The sequence below is a fragment of the Sparus aurata genome, chromosome 7, assembly GCF_900880675.1.
Source record: "Sparus aurata chromosome 7, fSpaAur1.1, whole genome shotgun sequence".
NCBI classification, from domain to species: domain Eukaryota; kingdom Metazoa; phylum Chordata; class Actinopteri; order Spariformes; family Sparidae; genus Sparus; species Sparus aurata.
The window spans coordinates 33,908,145-33,930,344 of NC_044193.1; the positions used below are offsets into that span (position 1 = coordinate 33,908,145).

A 22,200-nucleotide genomic window follows, 5' to 3' on the forward strand; every position below is an offset into this window, starting at 1 on the left:
AAAACTAATGAAGCATAAAAATCATTGATACTGCTTATTATTGACACACATTAAGCTGCAATGATGGTTAAAGAATAATACAGGTAGCATGTATTATTTTGCAAAAACATGGTGATTTAATGCTATTCTCCCTTATAAATCATCAGAATTATGTTATCTAATAGGCATTTAAAGGGTTAAAATTCAGAATTTAAATGAAATTTTAGTTTTCATGACAAGGACTGATGCAAATTTAAAAAACTTAGAAAAAAAAGTGGAATTTTTTTTATATATGTATTAGTTTTATAGCATTTTAGAAATGTAAACATGAGGTGGACACTTTTGGCCACGAACAAGCTGAGAGGGAGTTTTCATGTTTTTCTGTCACTGCACAAAAAACTAATGAAGCATAAAAATCATTGATACTGCTTATTATTGACACACATTAAGCTGCAATGATAGTTAAAGAATAATTTAGGTAGCATGTATTCTTTTGTAAAAACATGGTGATTTAATGCTATTCTCCCTTACAAATCATCAGCATTATGTTATCTAATAGGCATTTAAAGGGTTAAAATTCTGAATTTGAATGAAATTTTAGTTTTCATGACAAGGACTGATGCAAATTTAAAAAACTGGTAAAAAAAAATTTGAATTTTTTCAATATATATATTAGTTTTATAGCATTTTGAAAATGTAAACAGGAGGTGGACACTTTTGGCCACAAACAAGCTGAGAGGGAGTTTTTTCTACTTTGCCTTCCCTGCACAAAAATAACAATGCATAATAATCAATGTTGGTGTTAATCAGTTACATATCTCAGACTGTGTTATTGATAATACAAGATAAACCGGCAGCACTGAGAAGATAGGCAGTGATCATTTTTGTGGTAGTTTTCCAATAAGCGCATTGTGCAAACAAATTGGCATTTGAGGGGTTAAAAAATTTAAAATGAATTAATTTTTTGTACTTATGACAAGAACTGATATTAATTAAACATTTTATGCAGTAAAAGCATCAAAAAACATACAAAATCCCAAAAATTACAGACTCAATCTGTTGGTGGCCATTTTTGGCCACGAACAAGCTGAGAGGGTAGTAAAAACGAACAAGGCCAGAGGGTTAAAGCATGCACCCAATTTCAAAGTTCAAAGTTCCCTTTAGTTCCAGTAAAGGGCCGTGTGGCTGCAGGTTTTCATTCCAACCAAGCAAGAACACACCTGATCCAAATCAGGTGTGTTTCATTCCAACCAAGCAAGAACACACCTGATTTGGACAAGGCAAGAACACACCTGATCCAAATCAGGTGTGTTCTTGCCTGGTTGGAATGAAAACCTGCAGCCACACGACCCTTTACTGGATCAGTTTGAAACCACTGCTTTAAAGCATGCACCCAATTTCAAAGTTGTCACTTTTAAGCAGTTTCAAAGAGTTAACAAAGATAAATGACTGATGAGCTTTATGTGATATTGAAGGAATATCTTAGTTTATATTTCACAGAGTATTACAAAGTGAACTACTTGCTTAACTGATGATTTGGTCTTAACTTATATTCTGTGGGCAGAACTAACGGTCCTATATAGTATAGTTCACTTTAAATTGACTTTAATTTGTGTTATTATGATTCTTTTGAATAAAACAAAGTAATACATCAAAAACATAACTAAACTGTAGGAATGTAGGCAAATGTATTCAAATTATATTGTCACAATAAATATTCTAATGAATGTGGAAAAGAAAGACGCAACTAGCTCAGTATAGTCAACAATAATCCCCTTAGAGCAACAATCTACTGCCACAATAGTCCATAATAATCCACAGTAGGCCTCATATGCATTAGGGTTGTTTAGCACACTTCACATTAGAGACCTAAAAACTGAGGAAACACTAAAATTGATAAATTAATCATAAAAACAATCCTAAAGTAATGTTATGTGACAAATATTGAAGAGCAGAGGAGGTCTATGACGGACCAGCAGCTCCACTGGATGAGGATACAGCAGACATGACAGATATCTGCCTAACACACACACCCTCCCTCACAAATATAATGCCAACGAACTGGACCTGCTGTGATTCACCAAAACGGGTGTCACTTCAGTCAATCAGTGTTATGGCATTCACATGTGAGATACATTTTATTTTAGCCCTCTCCTAAAGCAAACACTTAAGCTAGCTAAAAAATGTGGCATTTTAGCTAGCCCCTCCAACCCACATAATGAAAAAAAACCCTTACCTTTATCCAGCGAGCGTTTTTCTTCATCTAGTTTCTTCTTTTTTCTGCGCCAGATGAATACGCTAGTTTGGTCGCCATGCCGTGAATGACCTGAACTTACGGCTCAGCGTAATTCCCCGCCCCCTCCTAGTTTAGTAGTACTGGTCGTCATAGCAACGCGGCGTGGTAGACACCAGATCTGACCAATCAGCGGGCCAGTTGTCAGGTCCTTTTCACATCTTTTCCTTCGGGTCATTCCTCAGGTATTGCAACTGACCTTGCAACTTGAGGGGGCCATCTAGTGGCGCGGGGGCCCTATGCACCTGCATAGTCCGCTTATAGCAAGAAACGGCTCTGTGTCTGTGTGTGTGTGTGTGTGTGTGTGTTCCTCAAATATCTCTGCGGATCAGGATTAGACTGACCTGAGACTTACAACATGGCTGCTGCGTGGTTCAATGGTGTGCGACTTTTGTTTGGACTGCAATGACACTGTTAATAAATTATTTCATAAATGCTTTACAAATTTGCGAGCATTGTCCACCAGACACCACAGTCATGTGCGCACCAGAGCCAATCACTGCAGAGCCCACCGCGACCCCCCCCACCTTAACAAACAAGCAGATTTCTACCTGCAGCGGCGCGAGCTGGACCGGGATTTTGCCGGTGGTTCAGTCCCGTTCTGTTCTGTGCATCTAAACTGACTGTTGTGGATTAATGAGACTAAACGAGTCCGGACCGAGTCTGTTCGGGTCTGAGGAGATCCGGAGACGCGCGGACAACAAAGTGGAATCGGAATCTGTGGATGTTCGTGTGTAGCTAGCTGCTAGCCGCTAGCCAACCTACACGGCCCACCTTCTGAGGCGATGGACCGGACGCACCGGCACGTCCAAAACCAGACTTAGGGTAAATAATGTCCGCCACGCTTTTTCGCGAACATTGCCGTCACGTTTGCTTTGTGTCTGGTGCAGAAGAAACGGTAAAAACGGGCTTTTGTCACGAAAGTGTCCAAGCAGCAAGTTTGGTTGTTGAGGAACAGGAAGTTGTGGGAGGGACCTAGGCGGATGATTGACAGGCAACGACGGTCGGTGTAGAGACAGCGATACTGAGAGTTGAGAGATTTGTGACATTTAGTGTGTTTGGAGTGTATAGTTAGTGTGTTATGTAGTGTTTGGTGTAGTGTGTTTAGTGTGTAGTGTGTTTAGTGTGTAGTGGAGTCGGTTTTTTGTTTAATGAGTCAAAACAATGAGAAGATGCTGAATGTGGAGCAGGCAGTGCAGCTCTTCATTCAGCTGGAAGGAGCTAAGGCAGACTTGAGCATTGCCTGCATTTAAATGTAAATAGTTACATATAACTTCGTAAATTTTTTAAATGTATGCACACATTTAGCAAACAACAATTTATATTTGCATTATAAGTGTTGTGTGCATTTCTTATTACTTAATTAGATTGCACCTGAATTGAATCATCACGCGAAGCGTCTCCTTTACTCGCTTTATTGTTTCCATGTTACAATGAACAACCGCCTCATGGCTTCCCTCACACTTCCTGTGCGCCCATGCGTCACTGCTCACCTGATCAACATAAACCAATACATGACATCCCTCCTTTTCTTGGAAATAATAATTAACCTCTTAAACAAAGTCTGCCAAATATTATATATAACTGACTTTCAAAACTTCCCCTCTCAGCTCTTTTTCTTAGCTGGATACAACCCACCAACTGCATACATACAGTATGTGTTTTTCAACAATAAAGTTTTAGAACAACTTTTCACAATACACTCCCATTTAGTATACTGTTCACTTAGAACAACCTTTCACAATACACTCACATTTAGTATACTGTTCACTTCAACACAAAATCACCATATCTTTCAGGTGCCCTTTTAACCCTTTGGGGTCTGATTCTTGTCATGTCTGATATATGAGTGTCCTGGTGTGGTGTTTGAATGATATTGGTCTCTGTGTCCGCACCCAGCACACTGTTCTCCTCTCTTGAGGTCTCTTCTTGTGTACTATGCATTTCCTTATGCTCCGTTGTCTCGTATCTTTTCACATGTGTGGTGTTCCTTTTGTAACGTGCTCCTGTTGGAGATTCAACCACAACTTGATTTCCTGTTTTGCTCACAATTTTATGTGGTGTTGGGTGGAATGGTGTGGAGAACTTATCCACTCTGTCCTGCTGAATGAGTACTGTATCTCCAATGTCCACTTTTGAATATTGAGCCTTTCTTCTTTCATCAGCATATAATTTTGCCTTTCCCTTTTCTTCTGCATCTTTATCACGCACCTCCAGTGCTGCTGTGTGTGATTCACAAATGTCTGGTAACTTTCCCCTTATTTTTCGGTTAAAGAGGAGTTCAGCAGGGCTCTTTCCTGTAGTAGCATGCGCTATGCTCCTGTAAACAGTCACATATTTTTTTAGTTCGCATTTCCAATCCAGCCCTTCTGCTTGAGCAATTTTGATTCTCTTCATCAGTGATGAGTTTTGGCGCTCGACTTCTCCGTTAGCCTGAGCCCATTTTGGTGTTGTTCTCACATGTTTGATTCCATTATTTTCACAATATTCTCTGAATAGGTCAGATCTGAACTGAGGTCCGTTATCTGACTTGCAGGTGACAGGTAACCCATGTCTGCTGAAGATTGACTCCAGACTGTCAATGATTTTCTCTGTGGTTGTCGATGTCAGCACATCATACTCATAATAGCGACTGTAGTAATCCACTACTACAAGTATGGAATGATTGCTTGGCAGTGGTCCTAACAGATCTATGGCCACATCCTGCCACAGACCGTCTGGTAGCGGAGTGGTTCTTAGTGGTTCAGGTGGATCAGGTCTGGCCACAATCTGACATCCATGACATGCCTTGCAGTATTTCTCAGCGGCTCTGTCCATGCCCGGCCACCACAGTTTGGTTCTGAGGTGTTGTTTGGTTCCGACAATTCCTAAATGTCCTTCATGTGCCAGGCTAAGTGCTCTGGCTTGCAAACTTTGTGGGAGCACAATGCGATTTCCACGGAGGACTAAGTATCCCATTACACATAGTTCATTTGCAATTGGTGCATATGGCTTATAGTTCTCCAAATGTCCACTTGTGATTGCTTTGCGCACCTCTTCTAGTTCTGGGTCAGTAGCAGAGGCTTCCTCCACCTCTCTGGTTGTAAGTGCTTTGGGCGTGGCACTCACTGCAACAAATCTCACATACTCCTCTGACTCATGTCTGTGTATCTCTTTCTTAGCCGTGTCCCCCAGCAGTCGTGACAAGGGGTCAGCTATGTTCTGTTTTCCTGGTACGTGCACCACTCTGAAGTCATATGGCTGTAATCTAAGGACCCAGCGCTCTATGCGTGCACATGGTTTCGAACGCTGACTGTATATGATTTCCAATGGCTTGTGGTCTGTGATTAAGTCAAACTTTCTGCCGTACACATAAGGATGAAGTCTTTCACAAGCCCACACCAGCGCCAATGCTTCTCGCTCTGTCTGAGAATATCGTCTCTCGCAGTCTGTCAAGCTGCGGCTGACATAGCGGACAGGTACCATCTCTCCTTGCTGGTCCTGCACTAGTACTGCCCCTAAGCCTACGGGACTGGCATCCGCTATTACTTTTGTTGGTGCTTCTTTATCAAAATAGGCTAGGGTACCAGCTCTGGCTAGCTCATCCTTTAAAGCTTGAAATGCTCTTTTCTGTTCCAGTCCAAAGTTAAATGGTGTGTCTTTTCGGGTCAGGCGTTGTAGTGGTTCTGATAGTGTTGCATAGTGTATCGTTCTCTTACAATTGCCTCGTTAGCTCTTCTCATATCTAGGCACATCCTGATATCCCCATCAGTCTTTGGAAGCACAACCACTGGATTTACCCATGGAGTGGGGCCTTCAACACGTTCTATAATGTCTATGTCCATCAATTCTTTTATTTTTTTCTCAACAGCCTCCCTGAGGTTGAATGGTATGTGTCGTAGTGGCTGAGCCACAGGTCTCACTTTTGGGTCAATGTACAGACTGATCTGTTTGGTCGTTAATTTTCCCACTCCCTTGAACACATCTGGGTATTGTAGCTGGAGAGAGTCTTTAATGTCTGTGACAGCTGAGACATTCTCACCGATTTTCAACATCCCCAACTTAATGGCTGTCTTTTTCCCCAGGAGTGGTTCCCCATTACCTTTAATCACCATAAATTCAGCCTGTTCAGTTTTGTTGCCAATTGTGATTTCACAATTAAAAGCCCCTTTGACAGGTAGAGCTTGACTGGATGAGTATGAGTATAACTTTCTCTGTTCTTTTGGTACATATGAATGACACTTGATCTTTTCTGCCTTCTGTCCCTCCCACACATTTTCTCCCATTATGTTACTTGTAGCCCCAGAGTCTACTAACATTTTCAGTTCTACTCCCCCCACACAAAAGGTAAGTCTCTCTGACATGTCACCATCTCTTACAATAAATGCAAACTCTTTTTGTTCTGTTTCAACATTATTCACATTTTGTTTCTTTGATCCCTTTGTGCGGCACATTTTTGAGAAATGATCTTTCCCATTACATTTGTGACATGTTTGTCCACGAGCAGGGCATTTGGGATCCTTCCCCATATGATCAGCGTACCCACATCTGTAACATTTTCTTTCAGATTTGCCCTCCTCTTTGTTCATTGATTTCCCTCTTGTTTTTGCGTACTTTCCTCCTTTTTGTGTGACGCGATGAACGGTCTCCGTCTCTCTTTGTCCATCACTCAGCGACATGGCTGCCATCTGTTCCTCAATTCTTTCACACTGTGAGGCCAGTTCCAACGTGCGGGCGAGCGTTAGCCCACGTCCCTCCTCCAGTAACTTTCGGCGGACATAATCTGATGTGCATTTACTCAGAATTGCATCTCTTATCTGATTATCTGTCTCTACGCCAAAAGCGCAGTCTCTCGCTGTTTGTCTCAGACGTGTAGAAAATTGTTGCACAGTCTCGCCTTGTTTCTGACACAACTTGTGAAACGTCTGGCGGGCGAAAGCTGTGTTCACTTGGGGAATGAAATAAGTGTTCAGCGCGTCCACCGCGGCCGTGTAGTCCGTTGCTGCTCCGGTGTTCGGCAGCGTCGAAAATATATCCTCCATGTCCGATCCCGCGAGGTGCAAAAGTAAAGCCTGTCTCCTCTGTTGCCTCACCTCCGATGCATCCTCTGTGAGTATGAGTCCTTGTCCATCCGCATACAACTCAAACGATGTCAGCCACCGAGTCCATCTTGGCCCTAGCGTAGCTGGCTCTGTGTAGCATGCAAACGGCTGAAGTCCCGACTTGTCCATGCTAGCTGTTTCCCGATATGACTTAGCTGCACTTGTCCTCAGAAGTCCGACATCCTCGTCGCCATTGTTTATGTGCATATCTTATTACTTAATTAGATTGCACCTGAATTGAATCATCACGCGAAGCGTCTCCTTTACTCGCTTTATTGTTTCCATGTTACAATGAACAACCGCCTCATGGCTTCCCTCACACTTCCTGTGCGCCCATGCGTCACTGCTCATGTGATCAACATAAACCAAAACATGACAATAAGTAATAAAAAATTGTTTTTTTAAACATATTTGTGGTTTTCACAGTAAAAAAAATCTAACTTTTTCTACTCAGATTTTATGGGTTTTTTTTTGTGATTTTAGGTCCATTGTGTTAATACAGTATGTCAAAATGAAAAAATAACTGCACAGTCACACATGTGAGGTTGTTCTGAAAATAATGACACCAAGTAAATAGTTTTTAGGGTGAAATATAATGGCAAAATCAAAAATAGTCAAAAACGGCCAATTATACCCTGGAATATCGGATTTCATAACAAACCTAAATATCCCTGATGTCCCACCTTCAAACACAGCCTCATTTGGCCATCCATGAAAAAGCTTCTTAACCTCCCACTTTTCTATAGGAACAGATATTTCCTATGGGCAGTGCACTAGTACACACAAACAAACAAACAGATGAACATACAGACACTCTCAAAACTTGCTTTTTGTTGCTTTTTTTGTTGTCAAATGTTTCCCTGTTGGAAAAAACAGCAGTGACCGGTCACCAGCAAGACCAGCATATGTTGTGTTTTGGTGCTGATCTATGCTGGTTTTTCCAGCAGGGTTGTGTTCTGGTTTTGGAGCCGTGAGAGCACAACTTATTGTTTAATAAACAATTGAATGTAACATTTTTGCCTGCTTACCTGTCTGATTGACAGTTTTATTGATTACTGAGATAGCTGTGACTTGGAATGAGGTTGTTCCTATATAAAAAAAAATAGCTTTAATTTAGTTAAACTCCTTTTGCCATGTTGCTGTAGCTTAGCTTGCTACATTTCTCTGGGGAGTAACTTTGGTGTAGTGAAGCTTAATTTAATGTAGAGTAAGTGGTAGCTTAGCTCACTACACTTTCCAGGTAACTTGCCCAACACTGCATCTTAGAGACATATTATCTAATGATATAGCTACTCTGCCGGCATGGCCTCCAGCACCACAGTGATGAATTGGGGAGGTATCTCTGATCAAGATTTGTTTTTTAATTGATAGTTGTTGTTGATCTTGTTTTGGGCCACCAAAATCCAGTGTCTGACCCTGACAGCAACCCTGCAGATCAATCATAATGCCAAACAAAATAATACCATCAGTCGGCAAGTTTTATGGAAAGACACCCAATTTGATTGGAACACGTTTTTTTTTTTTGCTTCCAAAGCAATAGAAATACCTGGAGAACTAGCTCAACCCAATTGCACTTAAATTAAAGTGAAACTCTCGCCAAAAAGCAACCAAGGCTTTATTTGTGTTTGAATATGAGTCAAACCTTTGTGTAAATGAATAATTACGACGAAAGAGGCACTTTTAAGATTTACAGTAGTTTTGTTTTCGTGCAAGCTAATTTTCAATGGGATGCAGGGGCACTCTGACGCTAGCATCATAATCGCTATTTTAAAACACTAAGAAGGCTCGACACAACATGAAACTTTGCTCGTAGTATCACCAGGGTCTCTACACATGAACACGAGCATTGAGAACATTGTTTGTGTACACAGAGTTTACAAAAAAAGAAGGTTTTTGAACTACTCACCATTGGAGCTGGATCTCAGGCGCGCCGCCGTCAAGGCAGACAAAAAATGTTGATCCCCGAGTGCGACCTAACAGGCAGGAGAGTAATGGTGGACCTCCTACCTGTTAGGTCGAACTCGGGGATCGACACTTTTTGTCTGCCATGACAGCGCCGTGCCGGACATGCTACTGCTAACGTGAGTTGTCCAAAAACCTTCTTTTTAGTAAACTCTGTGTACACAAACAATGTTCTCAATGCTCGTGTTCATGTGTAGGGACCCTGGTGATACTACGAGCAAAGTTTCATGCTGTGTCGAGCCTTCTTACTGTTTTAAAAATAGCGATTTTGATGCTAGTGTAAAAGTGCCCCTGCACTCCATTGAAAATTAGCTTGCCCGAAAACGAAACTACGGTAAATCTTAAAGGTGCCTCTTTCGTCGTAATCACGCATTTACACGAAGGTTTGACTCATACATTCACAAATAAAGCCTTGGTTGCTTTTTGGCGAGAGTTTGACTTTAATATCACAAATCTGGTTCCTTACAGTTATCAGATGGATACAACCCATCTCTCAGGTAAATGTTCATCTTTTGGAAAAGTAAAGTCCACATCGACTTTTTTTCAGGTTCAACATTCAAGATGAATATATTAGTTATACATTCAGGATTCTTCTTTTTGTCAGACTGAAAATTATCTTTATCTTGAAATCTTGATATCTTGAAATTGGAGATCTCTATATAACAGCATTAAACAAAAAGGGCTACCCTAGTTCCCTAGGGCTTCTGTAGAGGGCAAACACCTTGTTTCACAAACATCTTCACAAACCTATTCAACTAGCGGCCCAGGAGCCAAATGTGGCCTTTTACCAACCTCATTCTGTCCCTTTGATAATTGTGTATGTAGTTTAATTGGCAGATTACTTATTATTATTAGTAGTAGTAGTATTAGTTGTATCTATTTCTAAGCACATATAATCTAACTTCATTACCACGTTTTGAACTAGGCTGTTTGAGAAGGGGGGAACCTACAACCTACCTATAAGATTAAAGAAATTGTATTTTTTCCTGCACTGATTTCACATAATGTTTAAAAAAAAAAGAAAGAAGAAGAAAGTATTTCAACTTGTACATGACGTCTACAGTGTGGTGGAGCCCATGTGACTCAGTACCTGTCTCTTTAAAAGGCGTGGTGACAGCATGACAGGCTACAGAAGGCTACGTAGATAATGAGCCAATATACAACATCCTGGAGTAGAGGTATTTATCTCAGCTCAGAGCCTGAGTTTTGGAAATTAAAACGAACCGTTAGATAAGCGAATATATTCGTAATCAGTTTGGTTCGTCTCTTGTCCAATTACCCGTATACAGCGTACAAACAGGGGCAAGCTGCCGGACAGAAGGCTCTAAGAAGGCTACAGACGGTCTATAACGTTAAGCCTGAGCGCTTACGCCTTCTCCTCTACTGTAGTTAGCTAAATAACGCTGTCTTTTGAAAATGGCTACAGACGAGCTCACGTCCAAGCTCACTCGTCGGCTGCAAATTGAAGAAGGAGCCGAAGACCCTGTTGCCGTGGACGTCTCCGAACAGCAGAATGGGTCGGAAGACAAACCGAAGATAGCCAATGCAGACTCGGAGCTGGGCGCTAAACTGATGCGGAGAGATGAGCTGAACGAGGGGCAGGGAGAGCGCTGCCAGCCCAGCATGAGGGTCTTCAACCCCTACACCGAGTTCAAAGAGTTCTCCCGAACCCAGATCAGAGACATGGAGAAGATGTTCAAAATGTGAGTGTGACAGTCTGGGTGAATGCTGGTACCTGTCGCGGGGTGGAGGGTAAATCTGAAACATGCCTCGAGGCCAGTGGTTGTCCACTCTAATTTTGTAGCAGTCACTGGGTTTTGTCCGGGAAGTAACGTTAAGATTGCTCATATAAGGAAGTTTAGTTGTCAGCTTGCTCGTGTATCTGAGTGAGCTGACATATCTGAATAAAACAGTGTTGTTGCTGCTGGCAATTAGAAAAAAGTACCACAGAATAATACAAAACTTAATGGGTAAAGTAAAAGCTTCAAGACAAGCAATTGAGATGTTACACCACGATTTGATGGGCGTTACTCTTTATGAGATAAATGGTTCATGGATGGACTAAGAAATAGATAGATTAAAATACAAAATAGATTGTATATGTTTTTTTTAATCCGTATTTGAAGCTCTCTGCCCTGTCCAGTTTATGTTCAATCTAATGCAGCCCACCAATGGATTCCTGGAGCTGGAGTGATTGCAGGGTGGGGACATTATGCAAGTCTGTGATAAGGAAATCAGACAACAGGCTTCCCTGTTTATAGACTATTGCCTAATGGTCTCAGCTCTCAGTCCAGGACCTGGTGTGTGCTTAGTGATGTTAATAATTAAAACATTCTTCGATTTGATCTCAATAGCTTTGATCTGATCCAGAGGCAAAAACATATTTGATAGAACACATTACGCACATGACACTTGTCATAAGTTTTGCCCTCATAAGATAACACATGTTATAAGGTTAAAGAACGATAATTATTTGAATTATAGAATTCTGCCCTTTGCTGAACTCTATGATCTGAAATCTCTCCAGGGGGATTTTCAGGGGAATTCAGACCAGGTGTTAGCACTCATCCTGCATGATCTGATTACAAGAGGACAGCTTCGAGCCTGTCTGTTCACACCTGTCATTAACTTTTTTTGCCTATTGTACATTAACAGACAAGTAATACATTGAGACTTTTGATTGAAATATTATCAGTAATGTGGATATAATGATTAAGTTGGAATAAGTACAGTGGTCTGGTTAGTTCAGATGATATCACTGTCCTGTAATTCAGCCTTTAAAACCAGAAAAAGGCAAACCATACTTTTCCCAGGATGGGGGATTGTCACTTTGTCAAACCGATATTCATCAGTGTCTGTTAAAAGAACTATTTGTCAACTAATTGTTTGTCACGGCATTCATAGGGACACGTGTCACTTCAAAACGATTGCAAGCAACATTCAGGATGTTGTCAGCAACAAGTTAAAACCAGTTAAAATGGTTGAGTCATATGCTGCCTTTACTGTCTGCTGGGGAAGGAAGTGACTGTGGTGTAATATTAGTCTGATTACAAGTTTAATGTAATGCTAAAGTTAAGTGAACTGAGTGTGTTTTGTGGATTGCATTAAAGGCTATTCACATATTACTTAGTTTAACAGAAAAATGAATTTTGCTGACTTGATGATGAGTCCACTTGCTGTGTGACTTTAGTGTGAGTCAAGCTCCACAACTTACTTGGAGCTGCATGGCAGGAATTCAGGGTCAGCCAGCATACAGGCTTCAACACGCCTTGTAGCAGTAAGCAGTTACTGTGGGTGGTTGGCATTTGTGAAATGAGAGTTTATTTTACCTCTGCTGACCACTTCCCCTTACTTACACAGTTCTCTCTTGCATACAGAACACATTGTTTACAAACCTGCAACCATGACAGTGCATGTACATGCTTATTATTATATTGTACTAGCATCTATGTCTTGTAACACATATAAAAAAAAACCCAAGAGACAACTAAGCATCCCAAAGGTTTGCCTCTGAAGCAGCCAGCTAAAGCGAGTAGACATATGCCGATGATAATTTTTTATTGAATCTCCTGCCAAATTGAATGTAAATCACTTTTTTTTACTGTCTGATGTGATTTAAAATTTAAAATGTGCATTATCAAAAAGAGACCATTTATTATAAGCATGTAAGTCAAAAACTGAAAGGACAACTCTTATAAAGCCAGCCAGTATATTTTAGCTGTGTAATATGGATTTCAGCCCTGGGCTGTTTGTGAGGATAATTTAAAGGAGTATTTTGAGTCTTGTCTGTGCATGTCATAACAGCTTCCCTCAAAAGCTGGTTGGTTTAAGTAATTTTTCATATTTATATCTGCAAGGGAGGTTGTGTTTTCACCCGTCGTCCTTTTATTTGTTTGTTGTTTTGTCAGTAGGATTACGCAAAAAATTCCAAGTGTCAAGTAAAGTGTCATAAACTGCCACTTCATCCAGTTTCCAGCCACAATCTTTAGTTGTGTGACCGACTGAAGTGTCTTGACTGCTTCTTGCTTCACTAGGTTTTGTTGTAGCCTGTTGGCTAGGCTAGCTAGCCTTTTTTACTGAAGATTGGGGGTGACACATGTGGTTTGCATATAGTAAATTAATTGAAAAACGAAATGCTATCAGATACAGACTTCCTGTTGTACATATCACAGAGTTGACAGCATTTAGCATAAAGGGGTTGGGAAACCCTGATAGTATATGACTGTCATTTTACCCCCATTTGGAGTGCACAAAATATATGTAAGCCCCCCTATCCTTCAGCATACACACATAGACATACACACAGCCTTTGTTGTAACCTTCTACACAGAATGAATTTGCAATATTATCTGAAATTAATACAAAATTGAAATTAGAATACAGTTTTTACAGTCTGTAGGCAAGTCTACACATCAGCAACAGCAGCAAGATGTGTTTGAGAACTGTTGGACAAAATAGTTTAGGTAATGTAATGTTTTCTGGACTGTCCAGAAGAGAATTTGGGTGGCCTGCAAGATAGCAGACAAGACCAACCTCCAGTTCAAGCGAGAATCGTGAAAACGACAAATAAGAGAAATTAGATGCACCTTAAGTGTCTCAGCGAGGTGGAACTGGGCACTTCTCTCTGCTGCACACACACAGTGGGAGAAAATGTCAGTCCGTAGTATGATAGTATAGAAAAGTATTATAAATAATTGGTTATGTATCATAAATAATAAGTTAAACTTTAATTTAATTTAAAAAGACAAGGAGTGTAATGAAGGCGGTGGCACTTGCAGATGCAGTGGTCGGTAGCTCCTTCAATCCTAGCAACATTTTTGAGATATTTTTCTGTTTTGTCACCTCCATGCTTCCTGCTTCAGGATTAATGATTTACCTACAATAGGGACGTGCTTATCAACACTAAAAAAGTTTATGTGGGGTTTGGACTGAGTGCAGCAGACCACGAGAGGATCCCCCCAATTGCATTTGCCGAGCAGGCAGCCAGACCAGCGGGTGAAAATGTCAGCGCAAGCCAGGAAGAGGGGCAACATCAGAGCTAAGTTGTCTCGACTTGTACCAAGAGTTGTTCCTGTACCAAGCCTTTTTCTGGCTAATGTCCAGTCACAGGAGACGTGCAGCTGAGGCTCACTCAGCAACAGGAAAGCAGAGACAGCTGGGCACACATCTTCACAGAGACATGGTTTACCCCTAAAATTCTGGATCAAGCTATTCAACTTGACTTTTTCCCAGGATTGGGGGGGGGGGTCATGTCCTGGTGTCCCTGGGGTTTACGCCTATGTGATTTAATAAACAAGCTATTATTTTATGTATGGTGACAAAGACCTCTAGGGGGGAGCCCAATAATCATTTTTTAAATATGGGAGTTATTACTCTCATACAGTCTCTCCAGGATGCATTATGTTGCTCTCAGTTGTACATTGCATTAAACGTTCAAAATAAAGTTCGCCTCAAGGATGAAAATGAGAGCCTGGAACAAGGAATAGGCCTACAACATAGATTGTCATTCCTGCAGTAGAAGTGGGCTTCATTTGTGCAGCAGAGAGTATTTCCACTAAAACCAGTTACTATAATGGTCATTATAATGGGCCACAGGCAGAACTATTATGCCTTGGACAGAAAACCTGGATAAATAAACCCAAAACTATGCACATGGTTGAAGGTGTGGAATTTTCTTTTTGCCCTGTAGCCAAACTGTAACAAACCAGTTTTCTACTTGATTTTATCAAGGTATGATGCTGGGAAAGACAACTACATTGACCTGATGGAGCTGAAGCTGATGATGGAGAAGCTAGGAGCTCCACAGACACACCTCGGCTTGAAAAACATGATCAAGGAGGTGGACGAGGATTTGGACAACAAGCTCAGCTTCAGAGAGGTTAGACGAGAAAACTGAATCAGAATCAGTCAAACCATGTGATATTCTTTCCGTCTCTATCCATGTCTCTCTGTTCTTACTGTCCTCAGTTCCTCCTGATCTTCAGGAAGGCAGCAGCAGGAGAGCTGGCAGAGGACAGCGGCCTCTGTGTCCTCGCTCGTCTTTCTGAAATCGATGTTTCAACAGAGGGGGTCAAAGGAGCCAAGACTTTCTTTGAGGCCAAAGTAAGTTGACCTCAATTTTCATTCACAATAACCATACTAAAACTTATTATGAAATAAATTAAAATTTTGATCAACAAATCCAAGTTAAATGATAATGTTGGTGACAAATGAATGGCCAAATAAGCGTATAACTTCTAAAAGTCTTATTTTTTAACCTCCAAACATCCGTCATCCCACATGGTATAGCTGGGTAATAAATGTTGTCTTTAAGTTCACGTCATCTCCACCGCAGAAGTTAATTGAGCTGCTTAACTGGTTGCACTAATAAGCAACATCATACAATCTAGTAATGTTGTGTCCTTGGGGGATTCATGAATGATGATCTGTCATATGCTCTTCTGTCCTATCATGTCATACACATTTTTGTTGTATGTCCAAAACCTGTGGATCTGCAGGCAAAAAAGTTGTCCTCTTTTCCAGCCTTTTGTTAAAGGATTATTTTCCATTCATCCATCCATCCGCTAAACTCTCTTATCCTTACAATAAAGAAACATTAGAATTATTATTTAAAATTCATAATAGAGGATAAAATACACAGATATATTTTTGTTGTTGTTTATTTGATTAGATGTGATCTACATTTGATATAATAAAAGCTGGCTATAAAATGTTACAAGCCTGTATCATCAATCCATTATCAATCCATTGCTTTCCAATCGTGTAGAAGTCTAGAAGTTTAGAGTTGAAACTAAACATTTACTGAGAGACCAGATAATCACTGACTGGTTTTAAAACTATGAGCCCTTGAGGAGTGCCACCTTAACTATACACAGTTTGTCAACTGCCTTTAAACGAAATAGGAGAAACTGCTATCTTGCTCTGCAAATAGCATGCCAGCCCTTGTAGTCATGGTCTAGAACTGTTTAATAGAAATTTACTTAACTTGACCACCAATTGAATGTGCTCAGTCTGCTGAAGCTGACAAGCACAGACTGGTGTCATCAATGCAGGACACACTGCAAAAACTAGGGCCACAGACGCTCACCGACTGCCGACCATCAGCATGGCATGTCTGGTCTTTGAGCTGATTCCCAGTTCATGGCTGAGCAGCTCAATTGTGGCTGCTCTCCATCACCTGACTGCTCTTTGTTATTCTGTTGGACAGGTCCATGCCATCAGTGAGTCCAACCGGTTTGAGGCGGAGATCCGCCAGGAACAGGATGCAAAGAAGAAGCAGGCTGAGGAGCAGAAACAGAGACGCGCTGCCTTCAATGACCTGAAGTCAGCCTTCAAATGAATGCCTCTCTCCTCTCAGGACCTGTCACTGTGTGTGTTTCAGTAAAGCTGTGTGTGTGTGTGTGTGTGTGTGTGTGTGTGTGTGTGTGTGTGTGTGTGTGTGTGTGTGTGTGTCTAGAATCATCTATTCATTTAGCTTTGTAACTCAGTAACACATTTCAAGCAGGTTTAATGCAACTATAACAGATCAGTTGTACAAAACTAAGTGAATGGATGATTCTTACAGGAACATCAAAGACACAATTGTTACCATCGAAAATCAACTTTGTGGTCACTGTATTAGCACAGTGAGGGTGTTGACGCACAGGGTTCTAGCAGGAAATAGTTGAGACGATTGTCTTCATAACAATTTTCCAGAATAGTAAAATCTTGCTTCATAGCACAATAAACTGCTGTGCAGTGTTTTGGAGTCTAATAAGCCTTCAGACTTGTGGATCTTCGACTCCATTTGGCCTTCCTGAGTTGTATATGTTTGTTCGAACATCCAGTACCTGCTGTGCTTGCAGCTTAAATCTGTACCTAGTGTCCATCTCTTGGTATTTGCATAGAGTCGTGATGAAAGCACTTAATTGCACTGCTAAATGTTTGTCTTTACTCATTGCTGAACACAGATTAAATCCACAGCAACACTTTTCTCTCAATCAAATCAGCGTTAAATGTTGAACAAATAACTGAGCTCTACATTTTTACTGTCAGCTCTTATTTTTGTAAAATGGATTTAGAATTTTTTAGAATTAGGTAATTGGGGTTTGGGATGGTTGTGGTAGTGGTCACTCTTCAGGACAATGGTTTGTATGGGTCGTACAGCTTTAAACAACTTTAGAAAACAAAACTTTTAGTTTCAGCCATTATTCCTATAAGCTCTGTTAACATTGTATTCATCACCTTCAGTGCTGAGATGTAGGGGCAGTAGAGATTTGCTGTAAAGTAAGCTGGAAGTGGATGTTAAACACCCACATGGTCGAGGGACTACGTCCTGGTTCTAGTTTGATTGGGTTTACTGTTGTTGAATATAAAAAAACGCTTTAGTTTTTATTTTCAGAACTGTTCAGTGGATTGATGGTTTGGACTGGTGGTCCCTTAGCTCATTAAATATACTGAGTGAAATGTTTTGATTAGAAAAGTACATGATTGGAATAATAGCCAGGATTATGTAATTAGGGCCAAGGGCCCGTATTCACAAAGAATCTTAAGGCTAAAAGTAGCTCCTAAAAATAATGTGCGTGTCAGTCGTAACTGTAGGACTCCTAATTTTTGAAAATAAGAGTTATTCACAAAACACGTTAAGCCTAAAAGTAGCACCTAAGTCTGGGAGACCTTAGAAGTAGTCCAGAGGACTCCTAACTCTCTAAGACCTGGTCACAGCCGAATGTTTGGGAGATGCTAAATGACAGGGAATTATTAAAACGATGTCGGATGGACCGTGAAGGGATTGAAGTTGTGGTTGAGTTGGTGAGGGACACAATAACGTCCCCAACCAACCGAAACAATCCAATAACGCCGGAGTTAAAATGTTTGGCAACACTCTGGTATTTGGCTACGGTGAAAATGCAGCTCTTCGCACGGGACTAGTATTACCTGGGGACCTCAAGTGATTTAGAAATTATCCCATCACATCTGTGTTTCGTGCGGCGCATTCGCACAGGATAAGCAAAGTCTGTGTTTTAACTCGAATTTACTGACATTATCCCCCGAGTCAATCGCACCGGAGCCCTTGCTGGAGCAGCACAACAGTTAGATATGGATATTTTTAATATAATAACTGGTGAGCCTGTTGAAAGATGGAAAAATGTTCCTTACCGCATGCTGCCATGCATGTAATCCATCTAATCATCTTTCGAGATTTCACTCTTCTGATGAGCCTCCTGAATTTGCACCCAAAATGCTCAAAACTTTCATTCATAATTCCAAACGCAGCCTCCATAATTCTCGACTGGGAAAAAGGCAGAAAAAAGGTGTGGAAAACACAAAAAACCTTAAGAAAAACAAAAAAACAACCCCAAATCACAGAGATGCTGATTCGCATGGGACTAATATTATCAAATGACCTCTGTGTTTGGTGAAATATGGTAGGTAATTTGTGGTAGAATTTTTACTTTACAAATTACGGACATGGCAGATTCGCACAGGATTAAGATCACAGACGACCTCCGCAATTAGTACAAATTACTAGAGGTCCCCAGGTTATACTAGTCCCGTGCAAATAGGGCTTGCATTCCATCTATACACAAATTGTCTTTGACGCATGTTACAATATTCTGAATGCACTTAATTCTCCTCATAAATACATTTCTTTATCCAATATCTTTTCATAGGCTTTGTCATGGGCTTGTAGGCAACTTCCTTATTTTCACTTCATGCATTGCGTAGCCTAAATGACTTTTCAATGGGCTGCCCTGTCACTCAACAACCAATCACCGTTGTCACCGCTTCTAAGTGCGTCCTTATAAAATGACGTCATCCATAGCAACAGAGAGTTACTTCTAGTTTAGGAGTTCACTGTTTTCATCACTAAAAGTAGGTCTCAGCGGCGTGGTGAATTACTTTTAAGAAACGACTCCTACATAAAAACTTTTAGTCCGTTTTAGGAGTATTCCTAATGTTAAGATAAAAGTCTTTGTGAATACGGGCCCTGGTCTTTCTTTTCCTTTTTCTTTTTAAAAGCAATGTGGAAACACTTAACAAAGACCATTATTAATGGTAAATTAATAGTTAATTGAAACTTAGTTATATAGTTATAGTTATTTGACTGTTAACAACAATGACAATGCTTTGTAAACCATGTATTAAGTAATTGTAAAGGTTTCTAGACATTAGTTGCATTTCTATAATGACCAACCCAATAATGTTTATGGATGAACTACACAGTATTTATTAGGGGTAGACTGATTATCTGTCTAGCCAATTATTGAGGAAGATATGCAGCATTTTTATGATTATCGCTACTGGTGATATTTTTGTTTTACTGCTGATAAAATGTGTATTGTTTTAAAATATAGTTACTGGCTTTGATGCAGCATCCTTTCTCTGTTAGTGGTCACCAGTGTAGACAAACACTGATGTCAAGAATAATAGCTGTTCAGCACTAAATAATCTGAATTTGCTTGCTAGTTATCAAAAAAATGAAGTGGATGAAGTAGCAGAAAATGGTACATAAGTAGTACTTGAGTAAATTGCAGTTGTAGTTCCATCACTGGCTTATTCTTGACTATGAGCCTAAGATGTTTATTTTTCCTGTAAACTTATATCGGTTACAATTATTGGCTTTCAAAGTATAGCGAACATGGGTCGCAACTGTACGATAGACAATTGTTTGATAAATGGTTTATAAAGCATTATTATACATTAACAGTGAAATAACTATTAATTATAGGTTAATAAAATATTACTTTACCATTTAATGATAGTTTACGATTTATTGATAGTCGACATGTTCCCATTGTATGCCCTTGCCCTGGCATGAACCTGGAGCATGCATTATCATTTGTGCCATGACAGCAGTTAGACCAGTACAATTTGTGGTGTTTGAAATGTGCTCTTCTTTATTTTATTCACTGCCAGGCTGTTAAGCCATCGGTAATATAGATTTTGACCATTTGCCATTTTCGCATTGTCTGTGTCAGCACTCTGTAGTTGGCCAAATATGGTAAGGAAAGGGAACAGTGAGTCCCTCCAGAGATTTGAATAGTGCTTCCTCTCATCTGAAATGCTGTATTCACGTACTATCAGAAGAAATACAGTATTACTTATTTTTCTTACTAAGATCATCAAATCCTTGTCCAGGAATTTAAACAAGGCTTGAATGCCAATCATCTTATTCCTGGTTTTTGGTGTTCATTGTCTGTAATCAGGTAAATCTTTTTAGCCAAGTGGTTCACACAATTTGCACTTGCTTGGCCATTTGATTTAAGTGTCTTAATCAAGAGATGGTAGGTTTAACCTTTATAGTTTTGTTCACCTTGATTCAACATTATTGTCTGTCTTTAAAATTTACAGTGTTAATCCTACAGATTTTTTTGTGGACTGAGCTCATGGACGCACCTCAAGCAAACCAGCATAATAACTATTAGACCATAGACTTAACAAGTAATGGACTGCTGTTTATTTGACAGATAATACAGCAGCACCACGTCTTCTATAGAACAAAAGCTCGTCTCCCACAGTGATATGGGATGTTGCTTGTAATGTAACCTATATAGCACAATCATTTAAACCCTGTGTGGCTGTGCCCTTATAGAGTTGTTGGGGTCACATGTGAGCTGTTTACCAACCCAGCGTTTATGTGGGACTGTGAGCTTCAGAGTTCACAGGTGACCTTAATGACTCTGTGAGAATTCTAAGTGCTGTATCGTAGGCAACTGGACTTGTTTCAGTTTCTTGAAGATATTTCACCTCTCATCCAAGAGGCGTTTTCAGTTCTAACTAACTGGAGGGGAGGTGCAGGCTTTCAAACTCTGTGTGGGAATTTCCTTACAGAGTCATTAAGGACATGTGTGAGCTCTGGGTTTCAGAGTTGTTAGCCAGTTATCGGTCGTTGACTTAACCGGCCTTCATGTGGGTTGCTAGGGCTAGGTGAGCCCAGGTGTGAATGGTTATTAAGCTGTCTGGGGAGGGAACTCAATACTGCATTGTAGGTGGGTGATAAGTAATGTTGTAGGCCACCTCCTCTGTCAAGATGGTTGTTCCAGTTTGACATAGATGGACTCCTTAACTTATCTTTCAAGCCATCTGTCCTCTCTTGCCTAGATGTGTACATTGTTGTTAAAGGGATTATTTTTCTCCTTCAGATGTCAGTGGACAGCAGAGTCTTGACCTGAGGAGTCGGCCCACCTGTGATGTGCCAGATGAGATTACTTATCACCCACCTACAATGCAGTACTGTGTTCCCTCCCCAGACAGCTTAACAACCATTCACACCTGGGCTCACCTAGCCACACACATGAAGGCCAGTTGGGAACTTTGGATGACTGAGAACCTTCATGAACATGACACAGTCACACAGGGCTTAAAGCCTGCAACTCCCCTCCAGTTAGTAGGGGTGGTCAGCCAACAGAGCGCGATCCTTGAGCCACATAAAAAAAGAAAATAATTAATAAAATGTATTATATGTATTATCATTTTATAATTTCCTTCATAAATTAATAAACTTTTTTTCACAACAGTGTGTCCCATTTCTGACTACCTTAGTCAAAGACAGTCATGTATGTATGTATGTGTGTATGTATGTATGTATGCATGTATGCATGTATGTATGTATGTATGCATGTATGTATGTATGCATGTATGTATGCATGTATGCATGTATGTATGCATGTATGTATGTATGTATGTATGTATGTATGTATGCATGTATGTATGCATGTATGCATGTATGCATGTATGTATGTATGCATGTATGTATGCATGTATGTATGCATGTATGTATGCATGTATGTATGCATGTATGTATGCATGTATGCATGTATGCATGTATGTATGCATGTATGTATGTATGTATGCATGTATGTATGCATGTATGTATGCATGTATGTATGCATGTATGCATGT

General features: G+C 40.3%; 1 protein-coding gene across 3 annotated transcripts; it reads left to right on the plus strand.

The window, feature by feature from the left end:
- The first annotated feature begins 10,420 nt into the window (after positions 1 to 10,420).
- On the plus strand, positions 10,421 to 21,814 carry efhd2 (EF-hand domain family, member D2). 3 transcript variants are annotated; one of them, XM_030423605.1, is made up of 5 exons: positions 10,421 to 11,018; positions 15,046 to 15,193; positions 15,283 to 15,417; positions 16,523 to 16,702; positions 16,737 to 17,282. In XM_030423605.1, exons 1-4 carry the CDS (start codon positions 10,732 to 10,734, stop codon positions 16,652 to 16,654), a joined length of 702 nt encoding a protein of 233 aa, XP_030279465.1. In that variant the 5' UTR covers positions 10,421 to 10,731; the 3' UTR covers positions 16,655 to 16,702; positions 16,737 to 17,282. The 3 variants fall into 3 exon arrangements, with proteins under 3 accessions (XP_030279465.1, XP_030279466.1, XP_030279467.1); XM_030423606.1 differs by having other exon boundaries at positions 16,743 to 17,282; XM_030423607.1 differs by lacking the exon at positions 16,737 to 17,282 and adding an exon at positions 21,441 to 21,814 and having other exon boundaries at positions 10,422 to 11,018; positions 16,523 to 16,683.
- Positions 21,815 to 22,200: the final 386 nt, after the last annotated feature.

Bases quoted from the DNA above. Each gene is read 5' to 3' on its own strand.
- efhd2 (XM_030423605.1), top strand. From the start codon at position 10,732: ATGGCTACAGACGAGCTCACGTCCAAGCTCACTCGTCGGCTGCAAATT. The intron at 15,194-15,282 runs GTTAGACGAGAA...TACTGTCCTCAG, and splicing joins ACAAGCTCAGCTTCAGAGAG to TTCCTCCTGATCTTCAGGAA. The intron at 15,418-16,522 runs GTAAGTTGACCT...TCTGTTGGACAG, and splicing joins AGACTTTCTTTGAGGCCAAA to GTCCATGCCATCAGTGAGTC.